General features: G+C 36.0%; 1 protein-coding gene across 1 annotated transcript in view; it reads right to left on the reverse strand.

Annotated features, from left to right (window-relative positions):
- Nucleotides 1-16,770, reverse strand: part of SIPA1L2 (signal induced proliferation associated 1 like 2) — a 122,787-nt gene that overhangs the window by 84,711 nt on the left and 21,306 nt on the right. The window contains exon 2 of the mRNA XM_009281787.1: nucleotides 319-2,025. Within this exon, the coding sequence (XP_009280062.1) occupies nucleotides 319-1,783 (1,465 nt within the window). The 5' untranslated portion in view covers nucleotides 1,784-2,025. The remainder of the gene's footprint in view (nucleotides 1-318; nucleotides 2,026-16,770) is intronic.

Consider the following 16,770-nt stretch of genomic DNA (forward strand, 5'->3'; position numbering starts at 1 on the left):
GGGTATAAATATCTTCTTTTCCTCCTGCCCACCGAGAAAATTTGGTTCAGAGAAATTAGTTTACGTACTAATTTAAATGACCCCACACTTAGTGAACTTACACAAGTACTGCGTAACTTTATACATAAACCACTTGTTGTTAAATATCCCTCTGGGAGAGCAAGAATAACAGGCTGAATTTTAGTAAAGAGTTTCAGGATCCCCTGTAATACTTATGTCTTTCTATAGAGAAGAAGAAGGGGAAAAAAAAATATCTGTACTAAGTAACTTAAATCTAATGCATGAATATCTCAGAACAGTTGCATTAGAAAAATTTACCTTTTCCATAGAAGAACTTGCGGTAATAATATGCTCCAAGATCAATGTGTTCTATGATGTAACGTTTCACTTTCTCTCTGTGAATGGACTGGTTTTCTCTTGGTACTTCCAGTACTGAAACACCAGCATTTGTGCAATGGGAACTCAGAGAGGACTCAAAAGAACAACTTTCACCTGAAGAAAAAGATGCTGAATTTGCCCTAGAAAGTGCAATCCGTCTATCTCCTTCCCCACCAGTTTCGTTCCTGAAGTAAGGGCAACTCAATACTAAATCATTGCTTTTCCCATCACCCTCATCAGCATCTAAATTCTCTTTTGAATTGAGGTCCTCTTTGCTTCCCAAAGGAGATTCACAGTTTCCTGTTTGGCCTGCTGGCATCTGAGTTTGTGACGCAGCTGAAGCCCCAGTGGTTATATTTTTTCTTTTTCCTACATTTACTCTGGTAGCCATTGCTTCATTTATGTTAAACAAAATGCTCTGAACATCATAATGTGCAAAACATTTCTGATAGTTCCAAGAACGAACATTTCTGTCAAGTCTGTCATCCAGATCAGGCGAAAACTTAAAAGTTTCATGCTCACTTTTAACTGTTCGCAATTTTCTAAATAGAGATGTTTCTACTGCTTCTGATTTTAGTCTCCTCTTGAAAGATTTCTCCCTGTCTCGACCAATAAGTAGGGCACTATCCATATAATCCAAGCCAGAGATCCTGACAAATTCTCCCCTGGAAATCTGCGCAGCAGCATGTAGACTTGGAGAAACTGTAGGATCACAGTGGAAAAACTCAGAAAATCCAAACGGAGCAAGGGGTTTATGTTCAAAATTTTCCACTCGGTATCCTCTTAGCATTGCAAAAAAATTTTCTCCAGACAAGCCTTGTCTATCAATTGAAGAGGTACTGCCATATTCTCTGTGAAGAGCTGCTCCAGTATTTGGGTTAACAGCATTCTGGTCTAACACATCTTCAGCATCAATATCACTTATTGTCACATCACTGTTGCTTCTTTGCCTTATGGGATGAAGTCCCCTTTGAGGGGAATGAACAAAAAGATCTCCAATTGAGTATTTTCCCTCTGTAAATTCCAATTCTAGCTCTTCTTGCTGTCCATCGCTTTGGTCATTTTGTCCATTTGGAAGTACTGAGCCAACACTTTCGTAACTGGTTGGAGGTCTGTTTTCCCAAGCAGCTTTACTCAGCTCTTTAGAGCAATCCTTTTTAGGAGGCCATTCAGATACCCTTGCTCGAACACCCATTTTAGGCACAGCTGGTGTACCATTTGTTTGATTATTTTCAGTTTTGCTAGATGCATTTGAAGAAACAGGAGGACCCATGCTACCATTCAAAGCTTTAAGTTTTCTAGCAAAATAATCATCGGACTGCATGCTTCTTGAAGACTCCCTGAACTTCGAGGAAGTTCTGCTAACTTTGTGCTTATCGTCTTGCAAAGACCTTTGATCACTCATGTCCAGTCAGTGGGAGGGGAACCTCTACTATTGCGTGAATTTACTGTTACTTTTGTTATTACATTGTCTTTTATGGGCCAATAAACTGCAATACAAAAATACAGTTACAGTCTTCCCAGAATTGCAAGCAGAAACCTCAGTGTACCATTTTTGTACAACTTCTGTCAGGAGAGCAATCTTAAAACATTTCCTTCAGTTCAGATGCATTCAGTTCAGTATTAATCCAGACAAATTTCTTTTATCTGTTCATTAAAAAAAAAAAACAAAGAGAAAGTGTGTTAAAATGTTTATCATCAATAACGGTAAGCTTCCAATGTTGCTTGTATATACACAACACTCCCTGAAACTGGAACTAATGAGACTTGCTTTGTATGGTTTTCTATCCTCTGCCTCCTTCAAACCCAACAAATGCAATAATCCCAGTTTCCCGTATGATGCCCACGGGATGCGAGCAGTTTGAACCTGCATCTCTCTCATGGGCTAACCAGTACACGCACACTGAATAGCAGACCAGGTTCTGCCAAGCAGAATAGCCACATACAATTCTCTCTGTGTTTCCTTCAATGCTGACAGCAAGTTAGATGCCTATTCTATGTCTAACCACTGGGGTTTTTTACATAACATGAAAGAACATAGCCATCTCTAAGCTACCTTTTTCAAGTTTGCTTGAAACTGGCTCATACACACAGGAGTTACTGGGGCAAGACTGGTAGAAAATGTAAGCAAAATATATGAAACAGATAGGACCTTAGACAAAGAAAAGTGTTTTGTCCCATTTAAAAGAACATTAAAGGTAAGTAATCTCTCCACTATAATTAATTCAGTGAATAAATGTATTTCATTCCCCCCCCCCCAAAGGGAGATTTACTTACATTCCTTTATTTAGAGCGTAAACTATTATTTAGCTGTGTAAAACAGTTATAGTCATTTCTGTTACATTATATTCCTCTGGTTGTAAACCTAGACTGTTAACTTAGTTGCGGTGCTAAAGAACAGGTTTGCTGTCTTCCACAAATAATAAAAGATACTAGCCCCATTGGTAAGTGTTACTTTGCTTAAAAAATTGGAATTGTTAGGATATAAAAATATACTTCAATGGCTTTAATGGTCTTAAGAATGACCATGACTCATGCTGTGAAGATTCATTTGCAGGCAGAGCCCATCCTTTAACCCACTGCATAAAACTAGACTAAAATAAGAGACAAGACAGCATGTTATGTACTTCCTGAAAAGTTCCTTGAACAAAAATGCCAACATAATGATGTTTGAAGATGCTGCAAATAAGCATAATATGCATTTACCAGAGTTTAAAAAAAAGGTCAGGTCAAATTAGCCTGGAATATGAATTCTCCCCTTATTTCAGTGAAGACATGAGGTGGTAAGAGGAGCTCAGAAGGTAAGTGGTTTTTTCAGCTACATTTAATGCCATTAAAATTCTCAAGAAAAAAAAGTGTGAGGCAGGGGAGCAAAGGAATAATATACATTAAAACTTGACAGATTATTTTTTCTGCTTGTCAGAAATAAGTACAAAGTTGTGTTTGATACAGAAAACTTTAGGACTCTTCTATGGAAATGGGTTAATAAATACAAGTTAGAGTTACAGTAACATCATGATTGACATGGTTTCTATGTGACTGTTACTACGAACATGTAACAATATAACCTAGCAGCTTACTTTCACTACATATGAATTCCTCAGAACTCCTGTTTGATGGCCAATGATGTCAATTAAAACAAAGGTTTTGGTTCCTTACAGGAGTCCAAAAGATTGTCTAAACAACTGACATGTTCAGAGAAACAGTGTTTCAAATGTAGCCTGTAGGATTTTTAAACATTGACTTATGAAAATACAACACAAAAAGGAAAATATCAGTCATAGAATCAGAATGATTTGGGTTGGAAGGCACCTTAAAGATCATCTAGGTCCAACCCCCCGGCCATGGGCAGGGACACCTTCCACTAGACCAGGTTGCTCAAAGCCCCATCCAACCTGGCCTTGAACACTTCCAGGGATGGGGCATCCACAACTTCTCTGGGCAACCCGCTCCAGTGCCTCGCCACCCTCATAGTGAAGAATTTCTTCCTTATATCTAATCCAAATGTACCCTCTTTCAGTTTAAAGCCGTTACCCCTTGTCCTATCGCTACATGCCCTTGCCTCAGCCTGTCATCTGGGAGGTGCTCCAGCCCCCTGATCATCTTTCATGGCCCTCCTCTGGACCAGCTTGAGCAGGTCACGCTTCTTTTGATGCAGCCCAGGATATGGTTGGCCTTCTGGGCTGCGAGCGCACATTGCCGAGTCGGTTGATGAGAAGCTCAACATAACACCCCCAAGTCCTTCTCCTCAGGGCTGCTCTCAGATATGTCAATATGCTTAATATTTTTGGGGCACAAGTAATATTACAAAGGTGAAATACAAGAAAACGTCTGTGGGATACACATTAACATGAATAGCTAACAGCATTTTTATCATCTCTTAGAGTGTTCTTTATACAATCGTGGAAGTGTGAGAAACATTTGCCAAAAAAAACTCTGAAGGAAAACTAAACTATTCCAGAATCGTCTTTTCTGTTTCTGCAGGAATATAAAATAGTGAGAACACAGAAAGGTCAATTTCACATATTGGGAAAGATACTTAACTTCTTATTGAACATTAATTCAATTTTCTTTGAAATTATGGTGAATTACATCTTCTAGCTTTCTTGCCTTTTCCTACATAAAAACCATACATAGACTTCATTAGTATATGCATTTTTTAAAAAAAAAAATAAACTCTTACAAAATAGGAAAATACATATAAGGTCAGAAAAGGCTATCCTGTAAAAAATTCCATTCTTTTCTTTCCTTGTGTTAACGCTTTTTCTGTCATAAACATTTGTGCAAAAGGAATTGGACCAGGAACATAATCCAGGTTGAAATTAAATTGGGGATGAGGTGGTGGGAGGCAGAAGGAAAGAGCAACAAATGCATACTACCACCCCATTTATTTTCAATCCAAATCCACAATGTGATTTACCATTTGGCCTCATAAACAGCTGTATTTGTGGAAGGCAGGAGAGAGCCTGAAGGCTGCAGGAAAGCAAGACTTTTTTTTTTTTTTTCGGTGGTGGTGTTAGCTTAAGCACTTGATGAAGTATGGCCTGAGTATTTTAAAACAAAATTGCAAAAGGTAGTATTTAGAGAGAGAATTATTTTTATTTACAGCGTAAAGCTGGTGTGACAGAAGACCAAAGAAATGCCTGTTTTAGAACTGTAGATTGACATTTTATTGGCAATATTAATATTTGACGATGTGATGCAGTATATTTAAGGTATACTAGCAAATATGTTTTTTTTAAATCTGAAGCTGGCCCAATTGACAAAATCTGCCTGGTTTTAATATACATGACCACTCCTGTAAATTCCTGTAAGTCAGTACAACAGCACGTTTTGGTTGAGAGCTGACCTATGCTGATGGATAGCACTATATTCTCCTGTATTTGTTGTTCTTTAAGGTTTTTCTCTCTCCATAGTAAGAAGTTAGCAACTCACAAACATCCCCCAATAGGTGTTGATACTATTTATTATAAATCGATTTTATTTGCTGAATTTAATAAACTATTACTTCCACAAAGAATGCTGTCAATATGATCATGAGTACCCTTCTCTTCAGACCTGTACAGTCCTTTTGGTCAAGTCCTTTTGGTTCACTTCTCTCTCTTTTCATCTCATCCTAGCATTTAAGAATGGAATCACTGACAGATATGGTCAGAAAAGAAAAGCTGGATGCCTACCCTGCTGTTGTGCTCCTGCCAATCCTTCCCACTAAGGCTGCTGGATGTTATGCAAATAACTTAAGTTCCTTCCACACAGCTACAAAGACTTCCTTCTGAGCTCAATACAGCAGCTGGTTTGTTAGCCACAGTTACAGTTCTTTAACATGGAATGATTCCAAGTTTCCTGGGGACCTGGATACATGCCCACAAATATTCATTGCTCTGCTACTGGCACAGGAACAAGAACTGTACTATTGGACTATCCTGTCAAAAGGAGGCTGTTCGGTAATGCTGCCTCATGTCAGCCTTGATAGATGGAAATGAATTATTTAAGAAGTCTTTCTGTGATCATTTTGTTGATCAAGACTTTGGAAATCTGCCCCTATTATTATGTAATGTTATCATCCTAAAAAGAATGCATAATTTGGATGAGAGCATTAATCTCTACTATTTATCAAGATGACAATTCTATAAACCATGACTCTCAAGCTCTACTGATCCTAAAAAATGGGAAGTGCAATTTGATAAAATAGGAGTATAGGCAGGAATAATATGCCAAAAGCTGAAGATCAGACATTTAATTTGCATTCAATTGATTCTATACAGCATTTTCTGTGTGCTCAGAGTCTGTAGTTTCCGCTCTCTTCAAAGAAACACATAGTAGGGTAGTAGTGTTATGTATTTTGCCAGGACAGAAGAGTAGCAGTTACACAACGGCTACTTTATGGGAATCCAAAGCTTGCAGGAAAATTCTGCCTTCAGGCCCATACCTTTAAGTGCAATGAAAAAAGAACAGTGCAAAGGAGAAATAAACATGGTTCATAAGGTACCTGTATTTTCACAAGTTCTGGACTAGGTAACCCACTCAAGAAATCTGTCACAAGGCATCATTTCCCAAAACTAAGGTTGCCACTAGGAAAAAAGTAAGTAATTTTTGAAAAAGAAGAAAATAATACGAAAAAGTTTTTTTAATGCAAGTTCAAACATGTTTCAGTTTGCTTATTTTTAAAGCAAAACTACGTTAGCAAGTGTTTTCAGATTTACATATTTTCAGTATATCTATTAACAGCATTTATTTCTTAATGATTTCTAAATCAGAACTATCCAGTTTTCAGAAGCAAAATGATGGCTACGCCTTGTTTTCAAGCCATGCTACTTATTTGTGTGTCCAAGCCAGAAAATTCTGGTCACATTGAACTGTGATATATCATATGACAGTTGATTATGATGTCACACGGGAGAATTATTACTGCAGATAGGAGTATGGAAGAGGAAAATTAGTTCTTCATGCATTTATTTTCATGCAAATGTCTTTAGAAAACCATGATATTTAAGCATGATTGTCTTTAAATAGAATATTTCTTTCAAAGTTTTCCATGAGGCACAGTGAATATTAAAGGATAACGCTAACTATAATTGAGCCACTTATTCAGATTGCAGCTGTGGAAAATGGATTGGAAATAATACAATGAACAAATTATGAGCACAGCTCATGAAAAAAAATGGTTCAAATTATTATACATCAAATTTACAATTAAAGCTATAACTACTATAGTATAAATGGTTACTTCTCATACGCATATTTCAGATACTTGATTAATATGTAGACACAGACAAGAGGTGGAAGAAGGATGGGAAGCCCCTCATTTAGCTAATGGAAATACATATGAGCTGCTGTGTAGTGAATATTTGTTGCACACTTCTTTAGTTGTGCTGTATTTCTTCACATTTATAGTGTTTGCCTGCGAGAGAAATGCAAGAGTAGAAACTGAAAAGGGCCCTTTGTTGAAATGACATAGTTACAGAAATGTATCTACAGAATAATCCACCAACAATCATACCACAGCTTAGCTGATTTGGGGGTTGGGGCGAAGGAGCTATATCTAAAAGTGACAACAGCTTACGTGATTCTCAATGCTGGTGTAAGACCTTCACATGTCTTATCAAAACAGTGGAATTGCACCAGTCCCAAACTAGTGCAAGATTTGGGGTAGGAAAAAAAAATATTAAAAGTCACACTCTGTTTGTTCTTAAGTGACTGTTTGTTCTCTGTTTGTTCTTGAGTAGTTAAACATTGGAACATTGGAACAGGCTGCCCAGGGAAGTGGTGGAGTCCCCATCCCTGGAAGTATTTAAAAGACGTGTAGATGCGGCACTTAGGGACATGGTTTAGTGGACATGGTGGTGTTGGGTTGACGCTTGGACTCAATGATCTTAGAGGTCTTTTCCAACCTTAATGATTCTATGATTCTATGATTCATTAAATACAGTTCCCTTCTCCAACAAAGAAAATGGCAGATACACGTAAATATTGAGACAGAGAAGCAATGTGTAATTTTGGAGCAATGGATCTTTAGAACAGAACTTTGAACTCCACAGCTGTTCAGTACTGTTCAATGAAAGGTGTTTTATTTTTGAGAAAGAGAGTCCTCTAATAATAACTGCTCTCCTTCAGTCACAGGTTGAGAAAAATCTCATCATCATCTACAGGAATAATTGTATAAGATTTAACAGTAAACCACAGACCCCTCAAAAATATTAGACCTGCATTTGTCTTATGGTCAAGATCCCCCACCTGTCATCTTGGCTTTTCCAGAGAAAACAATTTAATAAATCACAGCTTTCAATTACTAAACTCACTACTATTAGTTTGTTTGGGTTTTTTTTTAAACATACCACAGCCATTTATTAAAAAGAACTAAGAAAGCAGTTAGTTACAAAATATATACTGTCTTTGGTATAACTCATTATACCAAAGAATACCTATCACAAAGTTCCAGCAGCTTCTCTTTAACATATCTTCTGTTACTTTCCCTGAATATTTGCTCTGACACATTGTATTGCAATTCATGCTGTTTCATTAAAAAACACTGTTCAGGTTTTTCATCAAGCAACCTAGGTTATCTCTCAGTCAATATCAATGTTTTATATAATACTATTACTGACTAGAGTATTAGTGTCACTGATTTTAAAATTTGTTAGAAATCACCTGGTACTGAAAAATATGTTAGATAAATTTGTGACTGAGTGATTTAGTACTGTATTTTCTTAGAATATTAATACCAGTATTCTATTGTTCCATTAGCACAAGTTTTGACACTGAGATGCATTAAGGCTAATTCGATTTCCAGAACAAACTGGATATCCTCCTATTCTTACAGCTCTATTAGAAACAGTTCAATTATGCAGCCTATGCAGAGTTTAATTATGAAACTGGAATTGAAGTTATCTCTTGTTCAGGTTGAACCATGTAAAGTAGCAGAGTGAAATCACAATTATGTTGAAATCAATAGCGAAACTACCACTGACACACACTGAGAATCTTTCCTTCGCACTCTTCCAATTCAGTTCAGCTATTTATAACTGAAATTCTGGAACTTAACAAAAATATATTAAGGCCTACAACATAATGCAATTAATGAGGTGAAAAGGAAAGATCTTAACATGAAATGCTTAGACCAAGGAATTTGGAAAAAGGGTTGAAAAACATCTGCAAGCACTGACTGCTTATTATGCCATGAGAGGGGATTAAAAAAAAAAAGCACGCACCAAACTCCTCATACATTATTGTTAACCAATACCATTTTTTGGCAGTCTGATCCTTTACTAATTACAAATAGAAGCTATATACCTGTCAGTCAAGTTCTTGTATCAGTAAAAATTTTAAATGAACAGAATCCAAAGTGCCTTTGTTTCCTTTCATTCGTTCCACTCATGAATCTAGGTGTCAAGGGCAGGATAACAAAAGAGAACCCTACTTATTGAGCCTTAAAGAATTTGTTTTGTACAGGGAGACTAAAATGACATCCAGAACACAATTTACAACCATGCACATTATCTCTTCAGGATAGAGAGAAGTATGGCAGGCTGAATGACTAAGACATTTCCCTACCTTAAAGTATTTAGATGTACTTATGTCTGCCTACAACATTTCACAGTAATTACTATTTCCTTGTAAATATATTTATCCTTAAAATACTGATAATACAGAATTTTCATTCCAGTTTCATCTTGGAGAATGAAAAGTCTTTAATTCACAATGATATAGGCATGTCGTAAACAAGAGTCATACAAAGAAATACCAGGCAGCAGACAAACACAAGTAAATTTTGTATAAAACTTTACATATTCAGTGTAGTTCAAGAGCTTACAAAGTAGGGAGTAAAAAGCTGTTTACAGGACATGTTCTTTTCCTCAGGTAGTAGAACCTATTCAGTAAGAGAGTTCAGATTAGACAGAGCATGAATGAATCGTCTTTACTCTTCCAGAATAACTTTCAGTTACCATACTGAAATATTGCATTGAAGCAAGTTCCACTCAAAAAAACCAAAAAAGTAATTTACAGTGGTCTTCTCAAGCAAGTTGGACAACCTCCGAGTCCTCAGTAAAAACAGTACTGTCTACAGGCTCAGAAATTGTCATACGTCCACTGATTCTTGAATTGCCCCTTCCTGCTTGAATGCATGTATTCTAATTTAAATTTTATAATCCCCAAGGCAGGGACTACTTCTTTGTCCTGTCCCAACAGGATCCTCATATGATGACTCCACTGTACAGGATGCTAAATACTATGATAATCCAGTTGGTACACAAGAAGTGTACCAAGTCACTTTCAGAGGCAAAGCTTAGAAAGATAAAGACAGGACTTGTGCACCACATTCACATCATTCAAACACAAGGAAAAGGACTACCATGTACTGACTCTAAGCAACTATTTGCATAATCCAAAAGGAAAGACAGTAGCTGCTGAATAACCTGTCACATGAAAATGAGCTCTTGACAGCCAATTGTATGCATTGGGATAACACTCAAAAGAGAAATTCAGCATCTGTAAACCGACAGTGGAAGGTTATACAGAAAGGAGAATATTCATATTATATATTGAGAAAGGAACATACTACACGTGTTTAATTTCAAAGCCTTTTACCTTCAAGTTGTTAAAACACATTACAAATACTATATTAAAAACTTCTAGCATTCTTAGTTCTTGTAAAATACTAGCAGAAACAAAGAGCAACTCAGCGGTTTAGAAGAAATAATGGAAGTATATTCCATTATTTTAAAACAATGAAAAGAACATATTCTACCTTCTCCCAGAATTAGTCACATCAGAAATTATATTTTTTGTTATAATTCTAGCAAACACATTACAAATACTATATTAAAAACTTCTAGCATTCTTAGTTCTTGTAAAATACTAGCAGAAACAAAGAGCAACTCAGCGGTTTAGAAGAAATAATGGAAGTATATTCCATTATTTTAAAACAATGAAAAGAACATATTCTACCTTCTCCCAGAATTAGTCACATCAGAAATTATATTTTTTGTTATAATTCTAGCTTAGAGCTTTAATATTAAGAAATGTCCCATCTGGTTTCATAAAAGAAAAGAGTAACAGTGTAAGAATTTTTGCCCTCACAATATATAACAAATTGCTACGGATGGAATGATGATATAGAAAAATTAGAAGTAGTTAAATAACATCATTATCTATGCATAACAAAGTCAATTTACAGAAATTTAAAAGTTCAGGAACAAGAGGTGATTTCTAACAGAAAATATGTTTAGATAAATTTCTGACTGTGTTAGCACTGTATTTTCTAGAGAAAGTATCTCAAACCTTTTTTGGGAAATGTGTGTAAGGCTGTTTTCACATACTGCATACAATTGCTTCTGATCGTTCTGAAAAAAAATTAAGAATATTGGAGTTGGAGCCTCCTGGGGTATCTGAAGAAATGGTTTTTAATGAAAAGTTGATAAGAAAGGAGAGATGTGCTAACATTTTGACTGTTTTTTCACAGTCGCAGGTAAAAATTTGGTAGCAGGTTCAGAGGCTGCACTGAAGCTGAATAAGGAGTCAAGTAATGGAAGAAGATAAACTGTTCAATAAGGAGAGAAGATTGCAAGCTTTGACTTTTCAGAGTCAGTATGCCACGCAAATTCGTAAGAGGCAATTTCACTTTTTATAGGTCTAATACAGTAAGGCCCAAAATAAAGCTTTTTCATCCACTCAGTAAAAAGATAAAACAATAAATCTGTTAAACAGCTGAGACTGCCTATTCCACGAAGCAGGTTTCAGATTCTGACACAGGATGCAAGAGAGCTTTTGAAATGTACAAAGCCCTTTTTAGCCAGACCAAGAAAGTTCTTTTGTATGTTTCTATTATAACTGTGTTTCATAGTAAAATGCTGCTCCAGGCAGGAGGAGATAATAAGCCTGCCATGTTCACTTTGGAGAGGTCAGACTATTTGCACTGTCCTAAGCACGCACTTGGATTCCATGGTATGAGCTCACAAATCCATACATCGGACACCATCTCCAGAGATCACCAAATTCCTCCAAACAGCAAAACACTCATCACTAGAACAGTATTAATGCTACTTCCACCAGAAATACTCTCTCCAATGCATCACAAGACATACTGCATATCACTTTTAAGGGCATCTAATTTTTTTCAAGTAGAAAGAGCCTACTTAAAGCAAAAGACACACCCAGTACATCCATTGGTGAAAGATATAACAAAAGAGGGTGCATAGACTTCAATCATGGGGACACAACAGCTTGAGTTTGAGAAATAAACTCCCTGTTTCGTTCAAAAAATCTTCTGTTTTGCCAAATTACCATTAATAAGACTGTTAGTGCCCGAAAGAAACAGACGTTCTGGAGTGGCTTCAATGGTATAAACAGTAAGGACTGTAAGTGATAACTGAGAAGAGGTTGAACTCTTGTTCTACTTATGTTCATGAGAAATGGACATGGCGTACTACAGGCCTCCATATACTTACTGGCAACAGACCTTGCTGGCTCAAAATAATCAGATTTTTGCATTTAAGGCATATGTACAAGAATATATTTTATAGATAACCTTTCAAAGGTCCATCAACTGTATAAAACTTTGCATAGCACAGAACATCTGCATATGACATTAATGCTCTGTGTCTACAAAGTTATACTGTTTTATTACACATACTATTTTATCCCATTCCCTGTTGTATGTATTTGAGAGGAAACTGCAATAATTAAAATTAGACTTGAGAAACCTTGTTAAATATAGGTTTTGTTTAGATTTGTCCTCATATTTTGCCCCAGTATAAGAAGTATCAAAGAGACGTTCTTTGAGAGTTTTCCTGTAATAAAGCTACCTGATGACACTCAAGTTGGTCTACACCAGGACTCCAATTTCTGTATTTATTAGAAAAGCTCACACAAAGTTAATTATTCTAGCCTCTTTTGGGAAAAAATATTATTCCAGAAAAACACTATTTTGGTGATGCTCTAGAGAATTCCTAGACAGGCCTTACAACTGTAGGTCTGTGACAGCAGAGGGTCATCCTCCAGCTCCTACCCTGTCATGTGACTAGGCAAATTGCAAATGCACTATACAGCCTCTCTGTATATATGCAGCATCATCCAGTGATTCCTCAAACATTCTACAGTTTCCAAATGAAATGCACAAAAGCAATGTGTTGATTCCCTTCCCTTCTTCTGCTAGACCTATTGCATTCACCTGACATTTCCAAACACATGCAAGTGAGCCTGGACCACCTAGTACTGAACAATACCGCTTGGGCGAAAACACACCTCTGAGGTGGGCAGCCTACAGGCCAGTTGTTCTACAGCTTCACACTGCGATTACCTAGTTCTTACCAAGTGAGTATTTACAATAATGAACACAGGGTTTCTCCAAATTTTTCAAGAGTGTGGCTCCTGTTTAAAGTCCTGTCATTGTGCCATCCTGACCAGCCGCGTTCCTCCAGGATGGATGAAAATAGTCTGTAATTACTAAATGCAACTGTAGACATTCACTTACTCTTTAGAAACTGAGCTGCTGCAGCTAACACCACTTTTTCTAACACTTTGCAACCTCTGGGCAAAGAGGGAATCACAAAGTGGATAAATACAGTTTTAGAAGTTCAAGTTAGTTCATTTTTAGGGGGAAAAAAGAGCTTAAGTCCACTTCATTGTTAAAGCAAAGGAGAATTTGAATAATCTCACCCACCATAAAAGTTCACAGCAATGAAAAATACTAAAAGAACATGCTCTCCCACTAATTAATAAAGAAACATTGAACACTGCCTATGACAACAGATGGAGTGTTGAAAAACTCAGAACATTCTAGTGTGGAAGAGATCTAAAATATTCACTAAGAAGAGAGTACAGAGTGCATGTAAAAAGGCACGTTTTATGGAAAAAATAGAAATACTAGCTTTGCTTCTGTTTCTTATGTTTTTAAGAAAGTAAGACAGAAAAATAAGTTATATGCCATGTCATTTGGCAGTAGAATGGCAGTGATGTCATAGTTCTGAACTATTTTTAGTAGTAATAAAGGAAGTGGTTGATTAAAGTAAAATAAGTTTTAAAGAAAAAGGAAACATTAGCCTTTATCTTCAGTGGTTTTTTATGGAAACTGTTTTAGTTTGACCTTGGTTCTTTATTAAGTGGTATGAACTGTGAGGTAGTATAAACTGAAATATTACTGGCCAGTTTTCCGAATCTTTCAAACTGACTGGGGTTCTGCAGTTTTAGATGTCAGCAAGTAACTTCTCACATACTTCTGCACTGCTTTAGAGCTCTAAAGTATTATCTCACATCAGTGCATATCAAGATCTTTTAAATAAGTTATTTTTTGGGAACAGAGATTTCACTTTTTTCTATCCTTTCCCTCTGAATCAAAAGAGCAGAAATTACATACAGAAAGAAAATGCATTGAAATCTATGGTGACCATAATACTCTTAATTCATACAGTCTTACTACATAAAAGCAAAATTGTTTTTCATTTTACAATGTAAATTTGGAAAGCAGATTTCATAATATTAACAAAATACCTTAAATATCTTGGTAGTTACCAAATAACTTGGTAACTTGTGTCCATGTGACATTTCCAAGCACATGCAATTGAGCCTGGACCAGCTGGCACTGAACAATACAGCTTGGGCAAACAAGTGCCTCTCTGAGAGAGCCAACCTATAGGCCAGTTGTTCTACAGCTTTGTAAAGTCACAGTTCTTTTTTGATGAATAAAACCTTTTCACATAATTCTAGACAGCTACTGTTCTTCTGTTTATGGAGTGAGAGAGTTGCTAGCAGAATATTGTTCTTCATTTTTCAGCAACCCGCTCAAATTCAGTACAACTTGATAGCAATAAAAAGTCATTGCCATCTTTCAGTGATCATTTGATCTCTTATCTAGAATCAAATTGCTGTCAAGCTAAACAACTTGTTATCAATGAGACTTAAAAGGGTTGGAACAGAAAATAATTTTCGTGAAAGTTTTATGTAAACTTTATGGAACACTTCCTTCCGCTTCCCCCTCAAAAAAAATACAAAAGAAAAAACCCAATAAGATAGCTTAATCATTGCTCTACAGTTTTGCCTTTAGTTTGTTAAGTTAAAGTACATGTCAGAGAACCTTCTAGAATTGTCCTGCTGAGAAAATATGCTATATATTTTCATTTTAAACAGGAAGAAAATAACTGTCTTCAAAACTATAGTGTAGAAACACATCGTTCAAAAATTCTGAGCCAGATCAGGAAGACTTCATTTTCCTAAATTGAAAAGATGACTTCTCGTCATATATATGCATTTTCCAGACAAAGTCATCGTCATCACTGGGGTTAAGGAATGCAGATTCAATGTTGTATTCCTTCCTGTTAGAGAGACATTAAATAAAATGTCTATAAGCCTTTCTTGATTCTTAGCATGACGACAATGGAGTAAACTAGCCTTTAAAAAGCTACAACCCTAAAAATAAGTTTTTAATAATTCAGGAATCTTACTTCTTTGCTCTCCCCCTCCCCCCCATGCTACTTTCAGTCTTATCTCTTTCTTTGGATTCTGAAAAAAGTCTTGTATGGGGTGACACATGAGATGATAGCTACAAGCTATCATAAGCGTGCTATCGTCTTCCTATCATCTTCCTAACTTTACTGCTTTATGAAAAAGGGCCAAAAGGCAAAAATTTTGGAAAAAGAAGTCTTGCTTTAAGATGACTTACTGAAATACTCAGTAATTTAATAATCAGTAATTTACCTTTTAATAGCTCTCTGAACACACTAATAAGAAATAACACTGTTAGGAAGTATGAAAAATATAACTGTGGTCCACTATTGGTAAGCATGGGGAATGTTAATTATAAATTCACATTCATCTGGAATGGTTTGCTTTTATAAGGCCAATTTTATTTTAACTTTTGCTTTTAAAATTCTGATTACATAACTCCCCATCCAATAATTCAGACACTGAATTTTATATTTGATTTATCAAGTTCTGCTCCTTATGTAAATGAAAACATTCAAAAAGGAGGGTATAATTAACTGATCCAAAGTGTTCACACACAGGCATAGTAATGCAGTGTAGGCATTGTAAAAAATCTGCCTCCAAATTTCATTATTGGCCTTGATTTAGCACAAAATTTCAGGTCAGCCAACAAACTGTATATCATTCATACAGACTGCACATTTCTGGAACTGTGTTTTTACTTGGTGTCAGTGCATATCTCCCTCTTTTTTTCAGCATATTTGCATTATAGAAACTACAGATGTATTCAAAACCCAAATTTAGAAAGGAACAATCACATTTGCTAAGTTTGACTCTTAGAAAGCTCGTATCAGATTATAAGAGAAACGACACATTTGACATATAACCTAAGTAAATGGCATTCCTTCTCCTTCCCAATGCATACTCAACTACTTTATCAGTAAAATCCACAGATTATTTTTCCCCAAAATTCAGGACATTATCAAGTAAATGCTATTTTCTTTATAGCCTAGAGAAATGTTTTTCTCTAACTGAACTCTGAAAGCATATTTGTCAACAAATTATAAATTGCTTACAAAAGGCCTCAGCTATTCACGTCAACATTATGTATGACCCTTTAAGAAAAGTATCCTTATCTAGGGCAATTCATAATGTGAGTGATTTTAAAGGATTTTCTATAGAATCTGCTCAGCTAGCTTTTCTGCATTTTTAAACAAATAAATGTACATGAGAATAAAAAAACCCCAAACAACCAAGTCAATTAAAGATGCACTAAAATATCCATACAATAAGTTAATGTGAATTTCTGCTAGCTTGAATAAAGTATGATGAGTAGTCTTTTGTAATGCAAAAAGCAATAAAATCAAAATAGTCAGGTATCAGTGATAACCACCACTTGTTATAAATTATTTTTCACTTCTGCTGGTTTTGGCTGGGATAGAGTTAATGTTCTTCACAGTAGCTGGTATGGGGCTG

Source organism: Aptenodytes forsteri, unplaced genomic scaffold (genome assembly GCF_000699145.1).
Source record: "Aptenodytes forsteri isolate BGI_AS27 unplaced genomic scaffold, ASM69914v1 Scaffold132, whole genome shotgun sequence".
NCBI classification, from domain to species: domain Eukaryota; kingdom Metazoa; phylum Chordata; class Aves; order Sphenisciformes; family Spheniscidae; genus Aptenodytes; species Aptenodytes forsteri.